Source organism: Stenella coeruleoalba, assembly GCF_951394435.1.
Source record: "Stenella coeruleoalba genome assembly, chromosome: 2".
NCBI lineage: Eukaryota > Metazoa > Chordata > Mammalia > Artiodactyla > Delphinidae > Stenella > Stenella coeruleoalba.
The window spans coordinates 130,419,631-130,445,412 of record NC_137147.1 but is presented as its reverse complement, the minus strand read 5'-3'; the positions used below and the strand labels follow the sequence as shown (position 1 = coordinate 130,445,412).

Below are 25,782 nucleotides of genomic sequence, written 5' to 3'. Positions count from 1 at the left end.
CACTCTGGCCTCCCTGGCTCACTTTCCAACACTCTCCATTTCTTCAGCAGCCTGTCTTTACAGCCTGACTTTGCTGCTTTCTGTGTCAGTCGGTAGATGCCAACAGTGCCGGGAAGGTCACGGTGTGGGGGCAGAATTCTATGTCCTGCTGGGCTTGCCCGGCCCCTGCCCCTCCCCCAGCACAGCTGCACTCCCCTGGGTGTGTGACCCAGTCTCCCAGTCTAGGGTGAGTCCACTCCTGGCTTCTGCCCCTTCTTGAGGGGTGTGGGCACTGCAGGCAGTTAGAGGTGGGGCTCCAGCCCTCAAGGTCGGAGAGGCAGCCTGCACAGGGCCTCAGGGAGCCTGGGTTCTAGTTCCCACTTTGCCATGGCTTTTCAGGTGCTCTAGATTAACCTTGCTCTCTGTGCCAACTTTCCTCTTCTATAAAATGGGGATATGTGATTCCTAGACATCTGGCGTAGGGAGAAGCCGACGGGCTACAGCTTTTCTGATTCGAAGGCTGATCCCTGTTGAGGATGGTTTAGAGGCCTGGCAAGAATCACTGGGAGCTCCTTGGCGGCAGGAGCTCCATCTGATGCCTTTGTATGTTCCCAACCTGACCCCACACAAGCCAAGATGGTGACACTGGTATAGAAGCCCTGGGCCAGAAATGAGAGTCAACACCTGGCCAGCAGCTGGTGAATCAAACAGAACAGAACCACCCTGATCAGTGCTTGGGCACAAGGTCATTCAGTTCCCAGGCTGTGCCCACAGGCTGCAGCCCTTAGGTCAGGTGTGTGTGGAGGGTGAGAGGGCCTCAGCTGCCTCTCCCCAGGCTCTCTCTCCCCTGCTTCTACCATCTGCTCTCACTCGCTTGGGGGATCTCCCTAGCCAGCACCTGCAGGGATTACCAAGGGGAATCCCATAGCTCGGTCTCCAGGCCTCCAAAGGATATGGCGTTTCCATCCTCCTCACCCCAGATTTTGTGGGAACCACTGCGCCATTCCAAGGAGCTTAACAATAATCCTTGGTACCCAGCTTCCTCTTCCATCTTCTCATTTGGTTGAGATCGGTGGTTCTCACATGTTAGCCTGCATCATAGTCACCTTGGAGGGCTTCTTTAAACAGATTGCGAGGCCCAGCTCCAGGTCTACTCTGGAGCCTGAGAATTTTGCATTTTGAACAAGTTTCCAGGTGATGCTGATGCGACTGGTCTGGGAACCACACTTTGAAAACCACTAGCAGTTTAGGCCATGGTATTATGACTTCCATTATGTAGGTAAGGAATTTGAGGCCTAAGAGGCCCCTTTGCTTGGGGTCCCATAGTGACCGAACAGTAGGCAGTTTCTGCCTCTGGGGTCTGGAGGAGCCCAAGAGAGCAGATATCAGCTGCTCCATCTGTGTCCGCAGAACCGGTCACGTTACCATGGGCAGGTAGTGACTGCCACCCTGTGGCCAACGTCGGTAATGCCCCGAGCTGGTGGCCTGCCGCTTTGGACTGTGTTCAGCAGACTGGGTGGGGCCTACCCAGGGACCCTGGCTGCAGAGTAGGAAGCCAGTTCCAGAAGGTTCCCTGGTTCAGCCTCCCCAGACCACCTGGAGAAGGAGCAATGAGTTCCCTATGGGTTTGGATATGAACCGTGACTCCTGCCTCTGGCCAGATAAGAACTCTGTCCCCACCCTCTCAGCCACCCCTGTCCTTCTTGTGACCTCCTGTGCCCCACCTTTCCCTCTCCTAAAACTGTGGAATTGGGAATAAAAAAAGAAATAACCATCTCCCAATTCGACCTGGGTTTCAACCTTACTCTGCAATTTGCCAGCTGAGTGACCCTGGAGAAGTCACTTTACCTTTCTTAGGGTCAGTTTCCTTCTCTGTATAATCCCTATGCAGCATGATCACAAGTGTCCTGTGCAGTTGTGTTTCTCAGTGCGTGGCTCCATCCATACGCTCACCAGTGCAGCTCTCCAAATGTTTGAAACCAAAACAAAAATTTGGAGATGTTAGGATCTCCAAAGTGGGATTTGTGCACCCCAGAGAGTGGGCAAGACCATCCACTGGGATATGGGAAGAAAATATTAGACCTTCTGACTATATTTTTTTTCATCTTTTTAAAATTCTATTTTTGTATTTGGTCCATAAGATATGCAAATGTATTAGCAGAGTAGTACATACACATCATTTATAAATAATATACACATATGGGGGGGTGCATGGTAAAAGTTTTTAAATGGTGGGTATGTGAGGACACTGCTTTAGAGGAGGAAAGGTTCCCATAGCTTTCTAGAAGTTTCCTTGTGAGGAAATGCACAGAGTAGATCATTTCTGGGTGATGTCTAGGGGTTGCCCTGGCTATTAGCTTCAGAGATGCAAATGCCCTTAGCTGTCCAGGGAACCAGTGAAGGAAGGAGACCTTGGGACTTTCAGGGCCTTCCTAAAGGTGAACTGTGTGTTTATGACTTTGCAGAAAATAACTGTAAGAGTAATAATAGCGGACATTTATTGAGTGTTTACTATGTGCCAGGCACTGTTCTAAGCACTTTACATATGTTAACTCTTTTAATCATCATTATCAACCTAAAAGGAAGGTACCATGATTATCCCCAATTTAGAGATAAAGGAATGAAGCCCAGTGAGGTTACATAATTTACCCAGAGCTGCAGAGTGGAGCAGACAAGATTGAACTCAGGCATTCTGACCCTAGAGCCCGAGTTGTTTAACCCCTATGTGCCCAACCTGAAAACAAGAAGGGCCAGGGAGACTGTTGGTGGGAGCAAGGAAGACAGAAGGAGGTGCAAGTTGATCCTAGAGTGGCAGGGTCTTTGGGGTTGGAGTGAGGGGAGTGGCCATAGACGAAGAGGGCACCATGTGACGAGCTGCAGCCTGCAGAACACACAGGAGAAGAGAGAACAGCAAGGGGGAGAGTTGGGGTCAGCTGTGGGAGCCAGTGGGGAGCCTGGGATGAACCGCAGAAAGGTGGGGTGGGGGTCCTGACATCAGGCTTTGCCAGACGGGGTTCAGAGGAGGACCGCAGGGAGCCCATGTGGAGTTCCTTGAGATCCCCACACGGGGCAGACACAGCCCGCAGACGCCTACCCCTCTGCCTGTGCTGAGGAGAAAGCAGGACCTACACCTGCGCCCCACTCCACACCCACTGACTCTCGTGTTTTCTAGGAAGTCAACGAAGGCTTCCTGGAACTGGAGCAGAAGTAGCCCTTCCTCTCAAGGAGATGGTGAGCTCTCTGTCTTTGGAAGTGTGCAACCAGAGGCCGGATGACTCCATGATGGGTTTTCTAGAGGAAGATAGGTGTGGGGTAGACCCTAAAGGCTCCTTCCCTTCTGAAATGCTCAGACCTGTGACTCTGAGTGAAGGGAAGAGGTATAGAGTGGAGAGGAGAGGAGTCAAGGGTAAGTCCTTGGACACTGTGATCTTGTATCACTCTACTTATCTCAGCCTCTCTCTGGGTCTGACTGGCTGGAAAAACAGTGAGCCACTCTCTGGGAACAGCTCTATCCCTGCAGGGCTGCTGCCCTGCAGGGTGGGCCTCCTTGTGCTCTGCAGAGCTTTTCAGGGCAGGCTATACACCTGAGTTATTTCACAGTGAGCTTGGATTTTTCACTTGATTTTATGCTAAAATTCTTTCCATCCCTCCTGATCTGTAGGATCACAACTTACAGATATTTAAATGCCATGCAGTTGCATTGGCAATTCTCTCTAGATTTGCTTTGCAACAGGCTTTTGAGGGATCTGTGATTTTTGGTAGAAAATAATTATATCTTTATTTTCTTTAACCTCTAACTAGAATTTAATATTTCCTTTAATAATGAATGTAGGCAATAAACCCTGAAAGTATAAGCAGTAGCAGTGGCTTTGTCGCCAAGACAAATCACAGATATTTTCCTATCACATAACAGCTGTTGCAGATCACTTGAAATATTGTTTATGCATATTGCCACTTTGAAATTACAGAAGTTATTAGACCTGCTGCGTTCATAAAGAAGCACATATACTACTATTTCACAAATATTTTGATAACTATTTTGATATAATTGGTTTCCTCTGTAATCCTATGTGTTTTGTTTTGATGCATTTAAAAACATTATGCTGAGACTTCATGCGATGCCAAAGATGTTCACGGCACAAAAAAGGCCAGTTATCCTTGCTTCACAGTCCTGATACTAAGGCCAATGACCTCATGTGCCTGGCACTCTAGGGGTGCTTTAGAGGTGAAAGCAGGTGCACAATACATCCTTTTTGAATGAATGATTTGGAGTTCCTATCACAATTATAGAACTATAGAGCTGGAAAGTCTTTAGAAAGTCTTTACTGCAATGATTTTCAAACTTCTTGGTCACAACCCACAGCAGGAAATACATTTTCCTTTGTGATCCATTACCTGCCTATGTGAAACAAGTTTTTTAATAAAATATGACGTATCTTTAAGTGCACGATACACTCTTACAACTTCTATTTTTTTAATCTATTATATTTCTCTTTTGAGAGATGATTGAATTTTCATTCAGAACAACTATAATGGCTGACAAAAATTGAATTAATACCCAGAACAATTTGCTTCAATTGGAAATTAATAGTAGCAGATTTGGAAGCAAGCAAACAGAGGCAGAAAGCCTTAGTATTCTGACAACAGATAAAAGGCATAAAAGTGATCAGTGTGCTCTCAGAATAATTTAGAGGTGGAATATTTACAGTTAATGTGCAGGGAAAAAAATAACCCACATAAGCCCAAATCACACAAATTAAAATTCATTTAACTATATAGTTGTAAGCATTTTTTTAGACAAAATTTCACCATTCTTAAAGTAGGAGTATTCAAGAATATTTCTTTATATAAGCTAAAAGTAAAGATGGCCCGATTATCCTGGTTAGGGAGAGATCACATAATAATCAGTCTATATTTAAAATCCAGAGAAACCCACAAACTCTGCCAACAAAAATAAAGGGGTAAAAACTAAGACTGGCCAAAACTGGCAATCAGTTGCACAGGGAGGCAGTGGATCACTCTTCACTTCACTGCTAAAAGCCATTGCACTGGGGACCGACGTTAAGTCCTTTCTACACTTTAGGAACCTGGATGCCAGCCATTACAGGGCCCGATTTCTGTGAACCAAGTTCTGTGGAATTTGCCTGAACACTGGGGTCCACTCAGCACTTAGGTCAATGTGATAGGAATTACCTCCGGTTTCAAGACAAGCTTCCTGGTCTGAGGATATAATTTGTACATTCTTCCTTAGCTTCAGAGGCAAATGCCCTGTGGTTAAATAGATCCAGAATGGTTGCAGGGATAACTTGACTTTTACGAGACGCCATGTAAGACTTTTGACAATTCAAGGTAAGTCTTGAAGCCTGCTCACTTTGACCCAAATTTACTAAACCCATGACATGCAGGGGATCCACTGGGGCTGGATGAAGTTTCCATGGACAGAGGTGTCACTGAAGGGATGACTGAGGACCAGAGAATGGGCCCTGGGAGACTCGTGAGTGTATTCAGCAAATTTCTGGGCCACACAGCCTCCTCAGAAAGACCTCAAAGATGAACTTTATCCAGTTGTATGGACAACAGATATACGGTTTAACAGTTTCCTGAAATCATCATAGAACTCAAGATGGTCCTAATAAACTAGATACTGGGAAACTCTAACTTGGGGTGGGGGTGGAGATAGGGTAAGAGTACGTGGATACTTCAGAGGTTTGCATTCACCGTGACTATACTATCATCACGTCCTACTAGAATCTTTTTGGACTTCTAAACCAGTTTTAATCAGGAGAGACTGTACTCTCTCCCACGACTAGCTGAAAGAAGGCTTAACCCTTCAGGGGCCGCCCCCAGACATTCCGCTCCCCCAAACATCTGTTCCCTCCTGCCCAGAGAGCCTTGGGCAGTGACCAGCAGCCAGGAGCAGCCGGGCAGCTTTGCGAGGATAGGGTGCGTGCCTCCACCCTTCCATCGCCTTGTTTTAAAATGCTGGTCGCGACCTAATAAACTGATATCCGTCACAGTAACAGGTTGTGACTTGCAGTTTGAAAAACAAAGCTGTATTTCACTGAAAATTTTTTGAAGCAACAGAACTCTTGCAGTCATCATGTGTAGTTTAATCTCAAACTACAAATGAAGAGACTGGAACCCAAACGGCCAAGAGGTCAGCTGCTGAAAGCTAAAACTGCGCTTCCGGAAGCATGTTCCCAGGGGCCCCGCCCCCCGGGGGAAACCAGCGTGACCGGGGCGTAGCCTCTTTCCCCCTCTACCCTCCTACCCTCCTACCCTCCTGCCCTCATCCTCGTCCGCCCCGTGCGCGGCGTAGCGACGGCAGGGGCCGCTGCGGCAGGCGCCGCTGCGGCATGCGCCGGCGCCCTGGGGACCAGCGAGATGCCCCGCCCCTTCGTGAGCTCATCGCCGCGCGTCGCGGTCGCGCGGAGACTGGCGTCAGACGAGCCGCAGGGCCGTGCAGCCGGGCAGTGAAGCGGTGAGTTGGTCCGCGCAGCCGGTGGGGATGGCAGTCGCTAACCGCCCAGGCTGGAGGGCGGGTGAGCGAGGGTGGGCCCGAGGCTGCCTCTAAGACGGTTTGCTCAGGAATGCTCTAGGCTGCGGGGCCCGAGGGTAGTGGCTTCCGTGACTCCATTTATCCTGGCTGCCTCTCGACGTGCGGGGCCTAAGGGGAGAGGGTAGATTGCCTCATCTTGCATCCTGAGGGTGTTCTCTGCAGCCTCGAGATTAGGGCTGCTTTCTCTGCAGTAAAGGTCTCAGTGTCCGTAGACGGAACGACTGTCTTAACCGAAGTTTTCCAGTGGTGGGCCACGCTGTCTTCTTAGGTAGCGAGCTGGACAGGTACAAGCACAGGCTGAGTTATCTTTATTTCAAGTACCATGTAGTGTTATGGGTTGCTGACCTGCCTGAGTACTTTAATAGGGACATGTGTAAAGTTCTGTAGAAACACTGAGGAGGGAGCAATGAATTCTGCCTAGGAAGTTGGGAGGAAAGTTCTCTTAAGAGAGAAGGTAGCAAGAGACGGCTTTGGGGTCCTCTTAGCTCTTAAATTATTAGAGGATAAGAAACTGATGTAAGAGGTAGTGTAGCTTGGTGGCCTATACTATAGCTTGTATCCACCTTCTACTGTCAGACTAACCTTAGGAAGCTTCCTTAACCTCTCTTGAGTCTCACTTTCCTTATCACGAAGGTAGAGGTGATAATAAGAATATCTACTAAGTGGGGTGAGAGGGTTCAGTGAGCTAACCTATGTGTAGAACGTAAAACAGAGCCTGACTCATGGTATATCCTCAAACGTGCATTCATTGATAGAAGCACACCTCTGTCTTGAGGAGGCTGGCTTCATGGAGTTGGCTTCCTGCAAACCTTCCTACTCTTTTGTTTCTCTCTGTTGCAGGGATGTGAGGCAAGATTTGGAAGGGGAGAGGGTAGGCCTCTGCTTCACTGGGCAGAGGGCTGGTGCCCAAGCAGAGTTGTAATACTGTTCATTTCAGCAAAACTGGCTTGAGCTCCTGCCTGTCTTTCCTACCCTGGCCAAGATCCTGTTCTTGGGTCACAAATTAAGCACTACCAACTTGATTGAGATCTTCACAGGCAAAGATTATTTACAAATCGTTTGTTTGTTTTTTCTGTTATCCTTGGAAAACCTTCACGGTAGCCTTTTTGGGTTTACAAATTTAAAGCAAGTAACCTGAACCTGGATGCCTTAGCTGTATGGTCTCCTCTGTCGATGGATAGAATTGAGGGAGCCATGAACTTGGATGAGAAGAAAAATTGCATCCTTATGTTCTCTAACCTCTAACTGAAATTTAGCGTTTCTTTCGATTATGAATGTTGTCAACAAACCACAGTATTGACAGGTTGACTTTGTCACCAATAGAAATTACAGATATTTTCATATCTTAGCATACTGTGTAAGCTCATGACAACTTTGAAATTACGGTAGTTATTAGACTTGCTGCTAGATCTTGTTATGTAATGTGTAAATTAAGAATCACATGTTATGCTATCACAAATTTAATTTTTGTATTTGGTAAAATTTTTTTTTTTTTTTTTGTATTTGGTAAAATTTTATTTTGGTATACAGTTGATCTTTATTCTCAGCTTCTGTATTTGCAAATTCATCTACATGTTAAAATTTATTTGTAGGCCCCAAGTCAGTACTTGCAGTGCTTTTGCGGTCTTTCTTGGACATGTGTGAGGTGGTGAAAATTTTGAGTCAACTGACACACATTCTCAGCTGCAGTTGAACAAGGAAACATTCTGCCTTCTTGCTTCAGTTCTCATGCTGTAAACAAGTGTCTTGTTTTCAGTCTGTTAGTGCCATGATTTTTGGATTTTTGTGCTTTTATTGGTAATTTCAGTGTTTAAAATGGCCCCCCCAAGCACAGTGCTAAAGTACTCTTAGTGTTCCTAAGTGCAGGAAGACTGTGATGTGCCTTATGGAGAAAACACACGTGTAGATAAACTTCATATAGGCAAGCATTTTGGTGCTGTTAGCCATAAGTTCAGTATTAATGAATTACCAACGTAAAATAAGGTGTCTTTATTATTTTAATAGACCTTTATTGGAGTATAATTGCTTCACAATATTGTGTTAGTTTCTGTTGTACACCAGAGTGAATCAGCCATATGCGTACATGTGTCCCCATATCCCCTCCCTCTTGAGCCTCCCTCCCACCCTCCCTATCCCACCCCTCTAGGTCATCGCAAAGCGCTGAGCTGCTCTCCCTGTGCTATGCTGCTGCTTCCCACTAGCTATTTTACATTCAGTAGTGTATATATTTCGATGCTACTCTCACTTTGCCCCAGCTTCCCCCTCCCACCCCGTGTCCTCAAGTCCATTCTCTGTGTCGACATCTTTATTCCTGCCCTGCAACTAGGTTCATCAGTACCTTTTTTTTTCTTAGATTCCATATATATGTGTTAGCATATGGTATTTGTTTTTCTCTTTATGACTTACTTCATTCTGTATGACAGACTCTAGGTCCATCCACCTCACTACAAATAACTCAGTTTCATTTCTTTTTATGGCTGAGTAATATTCCATTGTATATATGTGCCACATCTTCTTTATCCATTCATCATCATCAAGTGTCGATGGACACTTAGGTTGCTTCCATGTCCTGGCTATTGTAAATAGTGCTGCAGTGAACATTGTGGTACATGTCTCTTTTTGAATTATGGTTTTCTCAGGGTATATGCCCAGTAGTGGGATTGCTGGGTCATATGGTAGTTCTGTTTTTAATTTTTTAAGGAACCTCCATACTGTTTTCCATAATGGTGGTGTCAGTTTACATTCCCACCAACAGTACAGGAGGGTTCCCTTTTCACCACACCCTTTCCAGCAGTTATTGTTTCTAGATGTTTTGATAATATCTATTCTGACCGTCGTGAGGTGATACCTCATTGTAGTTTTGAGAAACATGCATAAAACAAAGTTACATATTGTTTGGTTACCAAAAATATTATCAGAGTCTTGCAGGAACCTAATGCAGTGTCTCCCTTAGGAGCAGTGGATCAGTCAGTGTTCACTAATTCAGTGTTCAGTGATGTTATAGAACGTAACTGCCTGGAATAACAAGAATGGCCCATACTTGGTTTCCTTTCTAATCCTATGTATTTTATTTTATGTATTTAAAAACATCCTGAGAAGGGGTTTATAGGCATTACAAGGCTGCTAGAGGGTCTATAGCACACACAAAAAAGATCGAGAACTCTTATTATAGCCTGAGAAATTAAATCTATTCCTATGGTTAAGTTTGTGTTTAGCTGAGCTAAGTCCTTAAAGACTTCAGCACCTTTTGGGAGACGTGTGTCTCCCTCTAGCTCATGTCCTCATTTACATGCCTACTGGCTCTTATAGGCATTTTTGGCTGAGATCCCCGCATGAACTCTAAGAACTTTGCTCCCCCATATTTGCTTGTTGAGTTTTGAATAAATAAAATTTTAAATTAAAAGGTCCTGTGGTTTTTATCTCTCTGAAGAGCAGCAAAGGAGGGAGACTGGTCCCTCTCTGTAGTCAACTTGAGAAGAAAACATGAGAGGTGATAGATACTAGTTGAGAAAGAAGTCCGTGCCACCTGGTAGGGCTTGTGAAGGGGGCCCCTGGGACTGATCCACAGAAAAGTGTCCGGGCAACTCTGCCAAAGAGTTGCCTTATTTTCTTGATCAAGGGGAACCTTCTGTAGCCCCCTCTGTCCTGATGACACCCCCTTACTGAAACCCTGGTATTGTTTCCACAGAGCTGTCTGGCCTTTAGCCCTTCATCCTTGGTTAAGGAAATGACCAACCAGGTAAGGCCTATGGAGAGAAAGAATATCAGTTGGTCTCTTTGGCAGGTTCGAGCCCAGTACGTTGTCTGGGTGTGTAGTCAGAAAACTAGCATCTGATTCCTGCTCTTCTCCTGAAGAGTAGGGTGACCCTGGGCACCTAGTCACCAGAGGGTAGGTGGCACTAGTAAAATGCACAACACTAAGAGGAGGATTATTTTATCTAAGTCTGTACCACAGTTTACAAAGGGATTGAGGAAGCTTAAAAGAATTTGTACACAAAAACGAGAAAGAAACAAAGATCAGAAAAAGAGAAACATATCTTTGTAATAAATTAGGGACAGAGTTAATAGGTTATGCAGACTGTGTGGTTTTATACAGCTGCAAAAATTAAGCTGCAAACTGGACTCTGAGCTTCCTGGTGATCAGAGCAGGAAAAAACACGTAATTTACTACTCTCCTTTTTGGGTTGGTAATAGTGGTTAGGGAGAAGAGACAATAGTTTGTCTAAAATTAAAGAACTAATTTTTTTCTGGTATGACTCTACAAACCTTGCATGAGGAGGAATCAAGGAGCTCCTAAGAGATCAGGCAGGGGAAGCAGCTAACACTGTGGTGACTATATCTACCGGGGGGGCAGGGCGGTGAGTTGGGTGCCAGGGGGTGTTTTAGGGAAGGGATGGGACACATCTGAAATCTGACCGTTGGTTTAATGTGTCTTCTGTTCTTTTTTAGTACAGTATTCTCTTCAAACAAGAGCAAGGTAAGCAGCTTGCCTGTTCAAGCAAATTTACCTATGAAAATCTGTTGTCCCTGGCGTAAGGTTTTTGTCATGCTGACCAGACATGCAGTTTCCAACTGTACTCTGCAGAAACATTGGCAGAAGCAGCTGAAAACAAATACACTTAAAAACAAACAACAACAACAACAAAAACCAAGCCACTAACTTAAAAGAAAAAGCAGGAGTCAAATGACAGACCGGAGAACTCCAGGCTGAGGAAAGCTTTCCCACCTGAGGAACTCTGAGCTTCCCAGCTATCAAAGTGAAAGAAGGAAACGCTTTGAGTCTCAGAAATCTGTTAATGCCACAGCTCATCTGGGGAGGTAAACTTGAGCCTGGCCCTGAACTCAGAAGTTCTCTTGGGGGTTTTTATCGGGCTCCTTCATTTACAACAAGTGCAGAGGACCTTTGACCCTCAATGAAAGTGAAGGATATAGTAACAGCGAGGTGAATTTCTGTCAAGACTACTGAGTGTGGGGGGTGGGCTGGGGGCTATGCATTGGAGACAGTGGTGGGAATGGGAGCAGGAGGCAGGTCAGAGTTCAGTCTAGAAAGGTAACTGGCCAGTGATACCGGACTTCATACCTGAAAAGGAGTATGTGCCTGGACTATTCACATGTATCCCATTTCTCCACCACAGCCTGGATGAGTTAGGTAAAGCCTGGAGGAATTTGTGGAATGCCTAATAAAAGCTCTTCCACTTTAAGTAGGTGACATTTAGGTAGTCTAAAGTTTAAGCCAAAAGCATTCTTTCAGGTTAGCTAGCATAGGTAACTAGTAGCTAGTCAGGCATGCCAGTCAGCTACCTTGTATGCAGCGAATGCCATCCGGCTGGCAAGCTAGCAGGCTTGGGTCGCGTGGGGATTGTAACGGAAGCCATGTATGTAACTCACAGCTGTTTAAGTTGAATGCCCTTGTATTCATATCTTGAAAAGGTATTCCTGGAGAAATGCTGCCAGGTATGAAGAAAGCCACCTTGTGCACTTGTCACATTTATATTCCTGCACCAGGTCTGCAGACCCACCGGCATGGCCTGCCAGATATGCAACTTAAAGACTTAGAATTTAAAGTGGACGTTAGTTAATAGAGAGGTTGGGTTTGAATCCCAGTTCTGCCTCTTCTTAGCTTTTGACTTCGGGTGAGCTACTAGGCTTCTCTAAGCCTCTGATTCCTTATCTGTAAAATGAAAATACTATTCACAGTACCTATTGCATAGGGTTGTTGTGGCTGAGGTAATACTTATAAAAGGATTAAAGTAATAACTGGCCCATTAAACATAATAGACATTGTGGCAAAAGGCAACTCATGCGTGGAAGCTGCTTTAGTTATTTATTTTCAGACCTGCCTACTGGTTTCCAAGGATCTCTAAGAAATAACTCTTATCAACTTTAGATCTCTTTTTGGGGTGGGTTTCACTTTAGCTAAGTGAGAGCCATTCCAAACTAATGCATGTTGGACAGCATGCTAAAGTAGAAAGGACATTGGATTACTATGGTACTGCTGCCCTACCTGGTAACCTGTGATTTGGGGCAAGTAGCTTCTTCAGAACCTCCAGTTTTCATATCTGCCTCCACAGTTATAATAAAAGCTGTATGAGAAAGCAGTTTGCAGAACAATAAAGTGATACAGGTAGATATTACCTCAGAGTTGTTGTAACAGTATTTCAGCTTCATCTTAGCACATTCAGTTTAGAAGTTGCATGAAGACTTTTAAAATGAAGCGCTTTCCATTCTAGCCCATGATGATGCCATTTGGTCAGTTGCCTGGGGGACAAACAAGAAAGAAAACTCTGAGACGGTGGTCACAGGATCCCTGGATGACCTGGTGAAGGTCTGGAAATGGTGAGTGCCCTCTCCTCTAACATGCAGCCTTGGAAATTGGGGTTTTTACTTCTGGGCTCCCAAATTGCAATCAGAGAAGTATTAACTGTTTTCTGAGCAAGAAAGCAATAGTAGTATGGTGGTATACAAAGGCAGATTATTTTTCTCTCACTCGTTTTCCTGTTATTCGCTGTTCAGGCCCTATAGTTTAAGAAAAAAAAAAAAGTCTCATGGCTAAAAGTTGGCTGCATTTGGTGTTCTGTGGCTCTTGATTTCCTCTCTGATTCTGCTTTTCACAGACCATTGGTAATGCATACTTACAGGGGCCCAGAATTTCAGATGCCAGGTACAATGTGTTGTGTGTGAAGAAATCCATTTCTCTGTCCCCCATTGAAGGCGTGATGAGAAGCTGGACCTACAGTGGAGTCTGGAGGGCCATCAGCTGGGTGTGGTGTCTGTGGACATCAGCCACACCCTGCCCATTGCTGCGTCCAGTTCTCTTGATGCTCATATTCGTCTCTGGGACTTGGAAAACGGCAAACAGATAAAGTCTATAGATGCAGGACCTGGTAAGAGTTTTACTCTTAGAGAAGATACTAGAGGTTTACAATCCGTTTTTGAAACCTTTAGGGATAGATGTATTTTACAGTTCAGAATTTTTTGGATTTGAGACTGGTAATATGGGTGCATGAACTGTATGTCATGTAATACCTTCAGTGGGGCTGGGGGCAGCACTCTAATCAAATACTGATACCTCAGCGACTAAACATGAGTATTTACACTAAGAGAGGTATATACACGCTATAAATAGCCTTACATCAGTTCAGGTCAGGTTTTATTACCAAATGAATTTAAGTACTAAAATTATTTTTTTAAACTTACAGTTTTCATTGCCTTTGGGTTTCAGAATTGCTGATTTGGGATTGTGGACTTGTGTTTGAATGGTCCAGAGGTCCTCTGTTTGCTATATTCTGAATTGATACATTCACTGCCTTATAGAGGTCTAGAACATAAAGCACTGTGTCCTCATAGATCTGTATCATGGTAATCTCTACTAATTATGATTAAAGTGCCTGTTTCTAGTATATGATAGATATATGAAACTTCTAAAGAAACAAATCCATTGTTTGTTTGTTTTTTTAAGTTCTATAGGACAGCATAATCTTGTCCATTAGCCTTGATAAATATCTGAGGTAATGGAAGCTAATGATTTCAGTAGGTTGGATTAATGTGGAACAAGCAACATGACATTTCAGGATTCCTTGTAGCCTTATATTTACTTGTAAATGACTGCATAGCATTCATGAGCAGAGCCTGTTCTACCAGAATAGGTGATGACCGGTAGAGAGTACAGAGAGTCTGGTCCCTCTCTGGCACACCCCTCTGTGGGTTGACTACGGAAGAGCTGCTCAGGGATTTCCTTAACTTAATTCCCTTGATTGGAGACCCAGGTGGATTTGTCTCCCACTGGTTATGTTCAGTAGACCCTATAGGCTGTACTTATTCTGGAAAGAATGATGGTCCGAGGGTTTTAAGGACTCTGGGTTGTCTGGAAACTGAGTTCATTTCCCCTCAGTGGCAATGTTCCATGTCTCTGATTCTTAACTATTACAGCTTTTTAAATAATGCATATGTCCAATCCCTATTTTGGATCCACTGAATCACAGTTATTGGGGTGTGTGGGCTGGGATATGTATTTGAAAAAAGCTACCCAGACACTCTGACTCCCCAGATGATTGTTTTTGCATGTGTCCTTGCCCTGTTGAAATCTCTTACAGAGGACTTGGGTCCCCAAACTAGCCCACAAAGTCTGTTAAGACTCTGCTTTATAGCTGAGAGGAGGAAGAGGCAGATCTGTTGCTGCCTTTTCATATTGGACACCTAAGCCCTCCCATGACGCCAAGGTCACTGCGTGGCTTTGTGCCCCCCCCCCAACCCCGGGCACACCACAGCTGAAGAAATGATTACTGGATTGGTTCCAAGGAAAAGGATGGTGTCTGTATCCACCTTGCCTTCCCTGACAAATAGTACCTTAAACTACATACTGGTTCCACGTGTGGCAAATGATCATTGAAAGATTACTGTTAGGAAAGAAAAAAGATACTGAGATGAGTAGAGGGTTGGGTTTATTTTCTTTTTGGATAGGAATATTCCTAAACTATACCAGACCATTAAACAACAGTTATTTGGGTGAGTAATAAAAGCAAGCATTGCTATTGACAACTAAGGAGTGGCTGAATTGAATTCATCTGAAGGTAAAACTAATAAGTCTAGGTCTAATGAATGTAGGGAAATGGGCATTTACATTATACCTATCTTGAAAATATGCCTGGAGAATGTGAAAGAAGGAACAGAAGAAGGAGAAAAAGACAAGAAAGAAAATCTCAGATGCTGAAGAAGAAAGTGAGGAAGTAGAAGAAAGGGAAGATGAAGGGGAAGATCCTCCATTGGGCACCTCACCCATCCTGTAGTTCCAGCAAACTGACATTGAAGAAGAACAAAGGCGGAGGCATAGGGGCCTCTCAACATCAGATGGTTCAAGATGTCCCAATGTAAAGAAAAGCTACTCTTTTGCTGATGAGGTGGAACTTAGTGATTTATTATGCAAATGTTAAAATAAATTTTAGACTGCACATTTTAATGGAGGAATAAAAATTCCAAAAAAAAAAATTCCTTCAATTTCGAGTATAAGGATATTTGCCACTAAAAGTTCTATATTATCAAACAGTTAATAGGCAAATGTAAAAATAATTCAAAAGTGTGATTTTATTAAACTTCAAGGAATAAAAATCAGATTTTCTAGTAACTATTATACCTGTAAACAGTTAATTATGATAGGAATAAGAAAACAATCCTGTTAGAATAATGCTTTACTCATTTAGGAGTAAAGATAGATATTAAGGAGCAGTTATTTGAGAGATTGATTATAAAAGCTTTTTCAGATCTTCTTGGTTAATTGAGCCCTGTTGAAGTTAATTTCCTTTTTAAAACAAATATTTCATAAGAAAAGTGATAGAGCTAAATTATTTATTATTACTTTGAATATGTGTGTTAAAATTTGTGAGAGGGCTTCCCTGGTGGCACAGTGGTTGAGAGTCCACCTGCCGATGCAGGGGACACAGGTTCGTGCCCCGGTCCGGGAGGATCCCACATGCCGCGGAGCGGCTGGGCCCGTGAGCCGTGGCCACTGAGCCTGCGCGTCCGGAGCCTGTGCTCTGCAACGGGAGAGGCCACAACAGTGAGAGGCCCGCATACTGCAAAAAAAAAAAAAAAAATTGTGAGAGATTTTTTATTTTAAAACTCACCGTGGAACATGGTGCTGACCCATCTGTGCTAGGAGCCCCTGTCTACCATGAGTTAAGCTCAGAGAGGCCTTCACTCTCCCCTGGGCTGAGAAGGGCCCTCTTTGAGCCCTGCCCCAGGAATAAGGAGAGTGACATGGGAAGGAGCCTTTCTCTCCTCTCCCTTTGATCTAACAAGTACTGTTTCTGGGCAGGTGCAGGAGGGGCAGGACTTAGGGTACATTCCCATATAAGAGTGGGTATGGGCAAAGGGACCTAGACTAGCACTGGACAACTAGATTATTCCTTGGCCTCTAGGCTCTGCCCCCGAAAGCTCCCAAAGCTCTTTGGGGTTGCCTATGAAGAGGTTCCCATGTAGCTGAGAAAAGAAATGCTAAAATATTATCAGTGGTCCAGATGGAAATACAAAGCACATGTGTTTACCCAGGCTGCCCATGAGTCTGGAGACTTTTACACAGAAGCACTGTGATACACAAATAACATTTGAATAGAACGCTTGAAATTAGGCTGTGTGGTATAACTTAAAAACTAGCTGATTTTTTTTTTAAACAAGCAGTGCCTCTTTCCAGTCCTTACTCTCTGTTAATTTGTGGTAAATACTTCGTCATATTACAGTTTTATATAAGAGTATTTCTGGTACCTTTTCATTTATTTACAGTTTTATTGAGGTAGACTTTCACCTCTATAATTGCACTCTGTAATTAACCCATTGTAAGTATACAGTTTAACAGGTTTTAGTAAATTTCCACAGTTGTGCAGCCACCACTCTAATTCGGTTTTAGAACACTGCCATGCCCCACAAAAGTTCCCTCATGCCCATTTATAGTTAATCTGTGCTCCCACCCTCAGCCTCAGGCAACCACTGATTGGCTTTCTGTGCCTATAGTTTTGCCTTTTTGAAAAATTTCACATAAGTGAAATCGTATTGTCTTATACATCTTCATTCTTTCTTTAGCATAATGTTTTTGAGGTTCATCCGTGTTGTAGCATGTATCAGTAGTTGGTTCCTTTTTATTGCTGAGCAGTGAGTATTCCATTATGGGATATTCCACGTTTTGTTCATCCATTTACCAGTTGATGGACATTTCGATTCTCTCCTCTCCAATTTTTTAATATTCTGAGTAATGCTGCTATGAGCATTCAGGTACAAGTCTGTGCATGGACATGTGTTTTCATTTCTGAGTGGAACTGCTGGGTATTATGGTAAGTGTTTTTACTTAAAGTGTCAAACTGTTTTTCAAAGTAGCTGTACCATTTTATTTTCCCACCAGTGTATGAGGATTTTGGTTTCTCCACATCCTTGCTAACACTTGGTATTGTCCTGTCTATCTACATTTTTAGTAAAAATTTAAGACGCCCTTAAACTAAATTGGTATAGAATTAATATCTTCACAACTTTTTTAAAATTAAAGTCATGTCTTTTCTCACTATAGTTTTTTCCCTTCTTTTTTCTGTTCAGTGGATGCCTGGACTTTGGCCTTTTCTCCTGATTCCCAGTATCTGGCCACAGGAACTCATGTGGGGAAAGTGAACATTTTTGGTGTGGAAAGTGGGAAAAAGGAATATTCTTTGGACACAAGAGGAAAATTCATTCTTAGTATTGCATATGTAAGGAAACGTTGCTCACTTTTTCTCTCTCTGATTCTTTCAGTTTACTCTTCTAGCCCATTGTATTCCTTGGTAAGCGTTCTGCATTGGTCTTGTCAGGCAGCTACTGGCATGGTTTGCCAGTCAGCCAGTTAGACCTGCAGCCAGCAGATTGCTTGTGTTTGGTGGGGATGGCTTAACAATATGGAGCTTCAAATGATCTCAATATGTTCTCTGCGCAGAGTCCTGATGGGAAGTATCTGGCCAGTGGAGCCATAGACGGAATCATCAATATTTTTGATATTGCAACCGGGAAACTTCTGCACACGCTGGAAGGTGTGGTTCATCGTTTATTTTGTGCAAACTGGGTTATCAGATCACAAAGGAAGACGTATTCTTTCATTAAAATGCTGCTAAATGGCAAATGAGCATTAGATTTGCAAAACATCAATCTCAGTTGGAGATCTCAAATGCCTCTAAGGTTCAGTTTTGTCACTAGTTATAACCTAGACATATTAGCTCTTGTACCAGTGTTAAATGCTTTTTTTGGTGAACAGGCCTTTTATTTATGTGTTAATATATCCTAGCTATATGAGTGTCTTATTTCTGTCATGTTTGGTTCTAAAGAACTTTGTGATTAGAAAATAACTGCTTTTTGTCAGTAATTTGAAGGTAGATGAAAGTGCTGTGCCTACCCTTTGCACTGATGACCTCTGGGCAGGAGAACTGGGTACTAGAACAGGGGAAGGGCTGGAGGGCGACTTCTACTCTGTATTCTTTTGTACTATTCTGAATCCTACCAAGAGGATATATTACCTCTTCAGTGTATCCTTTACCCTACAACAAAGGATTTGGTAGGGAAATAGCATCCTATTTGTTCAACCTTGCAAATCAGAAACGATGCATATTTCCATGTTTGGCCATATCTGTGGCAGAGGAGTTTCTTCTAAGCAATGTGTGCTGAGGTCCAGTTGGTCAAGGAAGGGATCTGAGGTGAAATGGCTCCAGCAGGAGGGGCCTGGGTTATGTGCATGTTTCTAGAGCATTAGAAGGAAGGGTCCAGTCAGTACCCTCTCTGACTGAAGCAGCTGGGCAGTGCAACCCAGTGACTTACAGTCATTAAAAGTGACATAGTTAGTGGACACTGTATTAGTTAACAAGCGTCTTTGTGAATTTCAGGCCACGCTATGCCCATTCGCTCCTTGACTTTTTCCCCGGATTCGCAGCTCCTTGTCACTGCTTCAGATGATGGCTACATCAAGATCTATGATGTGTAAGTTACCTGTTGGGATTCAAGGCTTCTCACTTAATACCAATGCCTGTTTTGCCTCTTATCATTAGGAGGAGCCCTAGCAAGTGTGCTGCTCCCTCTCTGGGTCTAGGAAAGACTTGTGTTCAGGTCCTGTCAGACGCTCAGTCTCCCCAGTCATTCCTCCCCTGTCAGCGTCCCTGCTTTGAGCTTAGAATGTTATGGAGGAAGACGTGCATGGGTTACCTACTAGGATCACATACTTGCTACTTTTTTTCAGGCATCCTGTCTGTTGTGATTTTAAATTCTTTTAGGTAGGTAAGTAGTGTACAGTTGAGGAGATGGAGCCATGGGCTGTAGCTGGCTTGGAGTGATGGTAAACAATTAGAACATCCATTTTCTAGGGGTGTTCTAGAAGGTACTTCTCTGCCCTAGTTAGGGAACTGTCAGTTCATAAGCCAGCTTGCAGCAGGTCTAGATGAGGGAGCTTTTTTGTTGTTGGTTTTTGACCACAGGTATAGAAGTGAGTTAATCTTCAGTTCACGGCTCTGTTTCATTGGAAGCCTGTGCAAGGGCCCTTTCTCTTGTTGTTTCCCCCTGTCTTTCTCAGTCCCCACTCCTTTTCACCCCTGAGGTCTCCCCTATACGGTGTTTGACGTGTGTGTGATGCTTTGACTCAGTACTGCAATCCGTGTGCCTCTGGTTCCTGGCTTCCAAAGGTAGCATTCTAATCCACTGGGTGCGTATGTTACACTTCTTCCCAACGACGGGTGCCACAACCACGATCATCCACGTGCATGTCCTTTTATGGGCCTGTGAGAGTTTTTCGGGAGTTTAAACTTGGGGGCTTTTGGAGGACGAAAAGTTGTCAAAGAGACATGGAATGAGAACTGCAGCTTCTGGAATTAGAGCTGAATGAGGGTGTTAGGGTCTGGGGGGAAGATGCCTCTCTCAAACTGTGCTTGCCTGTCAGTAGCAGAGCCAATATAAATAGCAGCAATTCCTTAAGTATCCAGTTTTCTTTAATAAGGCTTTCAGTGCTACAGTTTCATCATCCTCCCAACAACCGGTAAGGTAGCGCGGATTAGCGTCCCCATAATGCAGGCGAGAAACCCAAGCTGAGGTGGTGGTTTGGCTAAGGTGCTGTTACTGAATGAACACCTAGGACTTTTACCTTCTTGTGATCCCACTGCTTCCCACTGAGGCCACCTCTCCTCCTCGTACCTAACTGAGGTTTGCTCTACTCTTCTGGGTTCAGAGGTGAAACTGCTGGCTGGCCTCAGTCGGGTCTTAGGATTGTTTTCCAGCCATAAGTGATTTCATTTCACTTTTTTAAAGAGTGAAAATGACTGTAGTAATTAGATCTGTCTTGTTCTTGGTTAGCTTAAAAATGGTCTATCCAAGCCACATCTGTTGTAAAGAGTACATCTTGATACATTCCTTAGACACAAGGCACTGGCCCTATATGGAAAGGGTACTGGGTGGGCAGGGGTCAGAACCTGCAACTGCCCTGAGATGGCCTCCTTGCCCCTGCTGGTTGTGTTTCCTCATCTTAGGAGTTGGCTTGCTGAGCCTTCTTTATTTTGAGCTTTTTAAGCTCTGCTTGTTCAGGATTTTATTTTTGGCTCTTGGTGACATTGACATATTTGGGGTTAATGCTGTTGAAAATTTTGTTTCTGCAGTGTGTGATGCTACTTCATTGAAAAGGGAATTTTTAAACTAATACTGTGGTGATTATAAGGATAGCAGATTTGGTCCAATTAAACGGGCAATTAAGAGTATACCTTCCATTTCAGTGATTGTATTCCAAAAGTTAACCTCTCCATTTTATTTGAAACTCCCATTTCAGACAGCACGCTAACTTGGCTGGCACACTGAGTGGCCATGCATCCTGGGTGCTGAACGTTGCATTTTGTCCTGATGACACACACTTTGTTTCCAGGTACTTATGATTCTTATCAGTTTCTAAAATGTTAGGAAGATGAAGATGGTCATCTTGTATGAATTGCCTTAAAATTTGAAGACCCTTTTTAAATTCAGATAGCCTTTGTTTTCTGCAGTGTTTTTTAAATTGTGAAGTTAATTGTCCTTAGCTGGAACAAAAGTGGATTCTTTTGAACAGTTCAGCTCTTAGTTTCTGCCTTATAAATCTAGGCTTCTACCTACAGTTACTTAAGGGACTGTAGTAACAGTACAGTTACTACTGTAACAGTAACAGTTACTACCATAACTGTTACTACTACAGTTACTACTGTAACACAGGATAACACAGTTACAGTAGTAACTTCAGATATGAAAATCTGTTCTTAAAATGTTGTGCTTTGAGACCCCAATGTTGTTTAGGCCCAGGATGGCCAAGACAGTTGAAAAACAGGAGATGGATGGCTTAATAGCATTGCACAGAGGTTTACAGAAGCCTCTGAGAACCTTTATTTTGAAGCTTTCACAGGCCTCCCTCCCATCCGGATATAGGACTCTCATCCGAGACTCCTGATGAGAACATTTAATATGAAGGCCAGGCAGATCAGAAGTTCAGGGAAATAGCTGCTCTGTGAGAGGGGAAAGCCAACCAGTGATGCCAACATCCTTGGCCACCTTTTGGGGCCCTGGATGGCCACTTGTGTACCCAGGCACCAAGGGGGCCTCTAGGTAGGCTGAGTGAAGGAGTGTGGGATTTTTGATCAGGTTCTTTCCAACTTCAAACCAGTCTGAGAACTTTTCTGATACTAATGTTCCCTTTTTTAAAATAGCTCATCTGACAAAAGTGTAAAAGTTTGGGATGTTGGAACGAGGACTTGTGTTCACACCTTCTTTGACCACCAGGATCAGGTATGGCATAATTAACATTCATATTCCTTTGGATTGCTAGCATTGTCTGACCACTGTGCCAAAACTCATTCCTTTTCCTAACCTTGCTGCTTGGGTTGTCAAGACCAGTCGACCCTTGGGGCTGAGCTACTCTGATTGCTTGGATGTCCATCCAGCCCATGTTCCTGTGCGCACTCTGGGGTGCGGAGGCTCAGGACGTGCTGTCAGCCTAGCAACCCACGAGGCATGATATGTCCCTATGTAGGCCAGAAAACGGGTACTAGCCAACAGCTTTAAAATGCCTTCTTTGAAACATGCTGCAGCTGGTGCCTGGGGCGTGCCTGGGCCCTTTTCTGGGTACAGCTGGGCCATGGCTGGCTCAAGAAGAACCTGCTTCCTCAGAAGCTTCCATTCCATTCCACAGCCATCACTTTTCTCTTTTGGAGCGGCCCAAAGAAGTGAAGTGATTTTTTTTTTCTTTGAATATACTTGAAGCCAGAAATTCTTACAGGTTGTTTGAAGTTAGTGATATTACTAACTTTTGTTTCAGTCTTTAAATTAGGGAGAAGAGGCTTTGTTTTCATAGGAGTCTTATCTTTCCAAGATGAATGTGAAATGATAAAGGCATTCTAGTGCAGGGCTTCTCTGTCTTTAATGTGCACAGGAATCCCCTGGGGATCTGGTAACAATGCAGATGCTGATTCAGTGGGTCTGGCCTGGGCCTGAGTTTTTGTGTTTGTCACAAGCTCCAGGTGAGGCTAGCATTGCTGGTTCCAACCACTTTGAATAGCAAGGGTCTTGGGGAAGTAGTATAAAAAATAACATACCCGGGGCTTCCCTGGTGGCGCAGTGGTTGAGCATCCGCCTGCCAATGCAGGGGACGCGGGTTCCTGCCCCAGTCTGGGAAGATCCCACATGCCGCGGAGCGGCTAGGCCTGTGAGCCATGGCCGCTGAGCCTGTGCGTCCGGAGCCTGTGCTCCGGAACGGGAGAGGCCACAACAGTGAGAGGCCCGCGTACCGCGAAAAAAATAAAATAAAATAAAATAAAATACCCATGGCAGTGTAAAGTTGTCTTTTAAGATATTTTAAATGCTCTTATGGCAATCTCATATAATCTCTTCGGAATGCAGCTTAAAGTTAACAGTTGTTCATGCTTTTTTACATTTAATCTTAAATTGTTGCCAACAAAGTTGAGGGGGTTTAATTTTGACATTCCACTACTGGATTTAAACATTTAACTCAGGGAGTAAGACCTGGCTGGCTGTGTTGCTTGGCAGGTGAAGGTCAGTGTGTGGTGCTTTCCTCAGAGGAAGACGTTTGGAGTGGAAATGAGGCCATCACCTGGCCCAATCACAGCACTGAAATCAGGGCTAGAACACCCAACTAAGGGGTAGGGTGATAGGCTGACCTGATAAAACTCCTGCCACATCAGTTCTGTCTGGGAAGGAGGTGTGAATCTGTTAATTCAGTACATAGCAAATGAAAGCAATGATGTGTGACGCCAAGTTATCTAGCTCCTAGGGACAGGCAGGTTTCATAGGCCTCTAATAAGAGAGTGAGAAGTACTGACCGTGGTGGGGGTGAGCCCGAGGAGGTAGGTGAGGAGCACAGTTTGCAATGATCCCCGTAGGCAGCGACCTCAGGGTGGTTGGGCCTTTTCCTTCCTGGAAACATAAATGAGACCACATGCTGGTCCCTTGTGGGTTCCATCTTCACAGCATTAGGTCACTTCCTAGATTGTGAATCTTTGAAAGGTTTGTAGATATCTTGATTTGTGTTTAGAAATGAAATTTTCTTGAGTTGGGAGGTGAGTGGAATGATAATCAAACAGTAGTAATAGAAGATCCCTGGTTAGAGGAAAGGCAGAAAGCACGAGAACATCCTCATCTCAGTGTTTTTCTAGATTCAGTATAATGAGAATAGAGTAAGGATGTTCATTCATAAAGAATAAAGGTGTTAGTGGAATTTTTTTTTCTTTTTATTTACAGGTCTGGGGAGTAAAATACAATGGAAATGGCTCAAAGATTGTGTCTGTCGGAGATGATCAGGAAATTCACATCTACGATTGTCCAATTTAAACATCAATCTTCCAGGCTAATGCTGCAGAAAGAATGTATAGATTGATCATGACATTCCTTACCTTTCTAGCTTGTTTAAAAGAAATATAGCATTTATTGTAGCAAACACTTAAATTTTGTAGATACAGTATAAATCTTTTCATGTTTTATTGGAAACGCCATTCATACTGTAACATAAAGTGTTCTTAATGCAGACACCCATGTTCTTGAACATGCTTCGTTTTCATTTGCCCTGTTACTGGTAGAACAGTGAGAGGAATCAGCATCCTTATGTGAAACCGAGTATCTGCCTCAGAAATGAATGCATCCAGGCACTTACTGAACTTTCCAGTACAGAAATTCAGGCTCACTCTTCCAAGGAATGAGTCATGCAGAAGCTGTAAGAGAAAAGCTAATCTATTTCAGAATGGGATCCTGAAGGAAACAGGATATGTGACTGGGTGGGAACATTCTGTAGTCCTATCTGGGCATTCTTCTATTTGACAGATTAAAAAATGTCCCCTGTCACACTCTTTTTCACCCTATTAATTTTAGAGAAGCTGTAACTTGCTGGGTGGGTATTACTGCCTTGACAGTGTCTACAGGCTCAAACCTGTACTTACTCTGGTTGACCTCTTGCCTGGAGGTACGTGTACCTCAGTTTTCTCCTCGGCGACCCACTTGAGACATGGTCTGCGTGTAATAGGAAAGGTGTAAGTAGCTAACCCTCCGAAGTTTGTTGCTTTTTACTGATCATAACTTCATGTGATTCATGTCAGGTCCTGTGCTTTTCTTCCAAACTCCCCATAACCCTTAGCATCAAGCCCGTGCTCTTTAGGTAGCCCCTCGCTTCTCTCTCCTGCCTCTGCCTTGTTCACCTTCCTGTACCCACATAGCCCTGGCCACTTCCTCTGCCTAGACCTTGAGAGGTCTCACCGCTTTCAGGTAGCCGCTCAGGGGCAGCTCCCAGTAGAGGCCTTCCCCTGGCCCCTTTCCCATTACTCTTTCTTCACTGCAGTCATCACTGCGTGATGTTTGTATTGATCCCCACCCCCAAAATATAAGCTCCGTGAGAGTGGAAACTTCATTCCGTTATATCAACCAACATGAGGCAAACTGGCACTTAGCACTGGTCACTGGAGCTCGAGAAAATTAAAAAACAAGCAAACAAAACCATCTGTCTCTCATACCAGCTCAATTTTAATTTTAAAGTGACAAATATACAGGTGGAATAAATTTTAAGCAACACCCTCCAAATTCTCTACATGACAAGGAGCTGAATGTAATTTTGCCTCATCATCAACTAGACAGTTTTCTAGCAATAATTTATTAGGAAGTCACAGCACAGAAACAACACCCTGGAGTTGTGGTCCATTCGTCAATTGATTTTCATATAGGCTTAGTTGGAAGAATAGGTTTTATGTCTTTCCTGACTGATGGTCAAAGTGGGACAGGTGGGCTCTTTCTATACCTATTTTGAGCAAATTATGCCCACCCACTAGCCAGCTGGAGCCTGGTCCATCCACTGGACCTACCTGCCATGGGTCTCATCTACCCTTTGGCCCTCCTGGGGAGGTCCCTGGTCTGAGTCAAACTCTCAGATACTGTATAACCAGTAAGGGTGGATCTGAAAAGTGGCCTCTGCTTTAACCCAGCAGCTTAGAAGGCAGGAGTTTTTCTTCATGACTGTTGTGGGAAGGAAAGGAGCAGTAATGGCTAAAGGTTGAGGTAACCCTAAATTTAAATTGTAGTCTGCCTGCCAGGAGTTAATGAATAATATCCCTCCCAACAAGTTATCATTTACAGTGGTAGTCCATGCAGACTGCGGTCCAGAGTAGAACTTCAGTTCTCACTAGAACATTATCCCTTGAGCAGGAAGCCCTTTGTGATATGGCTGTGCAAGGAGAGGAACCATCCTTTGGAAG

At 44.0% G+C, this 25,782-nt stretch overlaps 1 protein-coding gene across 1 annotated transcript; it reads left to right on the top strand.

Moving 5' to 3' along the window:
• Window positions 1-6,380: 6,380 nt before the first annotated feature.
• Window positions 6,381-24,835, top strand: SKIC8 (SKI8 subunit of superkiller complex). The gene is made up of 11 exons (XM_079913402.1): window positions 6,381-6,460; window positions 10,227-10,277; window positions 10,988-11,015; window positions 12,769-12,874; window positions 13,250-13,422; window positions 17,615-17,763; window positions 17,985-18,078; window positions 18,922-19,015; window positions 20,841-20,933; window positions 21,742-21,820; window positions 23,789-24,835. The coding sequence occupies exons 2-11, from the start codon at window positions 10,266-10,268 to the stop codon at window positions 23,876-23,878; spliced, it is 918 nt and encodes a 305-aa protein (XP_079769528.1). The 5' UTR covers window positions 6,381-6,460; window positions 10,227-10,265; the 3' UTR covers window positions 23,879-24,835.
• The last annotated feature ends 947 nt before the right edge of the window (window positions 24,836-25,782 follow it).

Excerpts from the sequence above, each read along its gene's own strand:
- SKIC8 (XM_079913402.1), top strand. Across the intron at positions 18,079-18,921 it reads ACTTCTGCACACGCTGGAAG|GCCACGCTATGCCCATTCGC; the intron begins GTGTGGTTCATC and ends TGTGAATTTCAG. Across the intron at positions 20,934-21,741 it reads GACACACACTTTGTTTCCAG|CTCATCTGACAAAAGTGTAA; the intron begins GTACTTATGATT and ends TTTTTAAAATAG.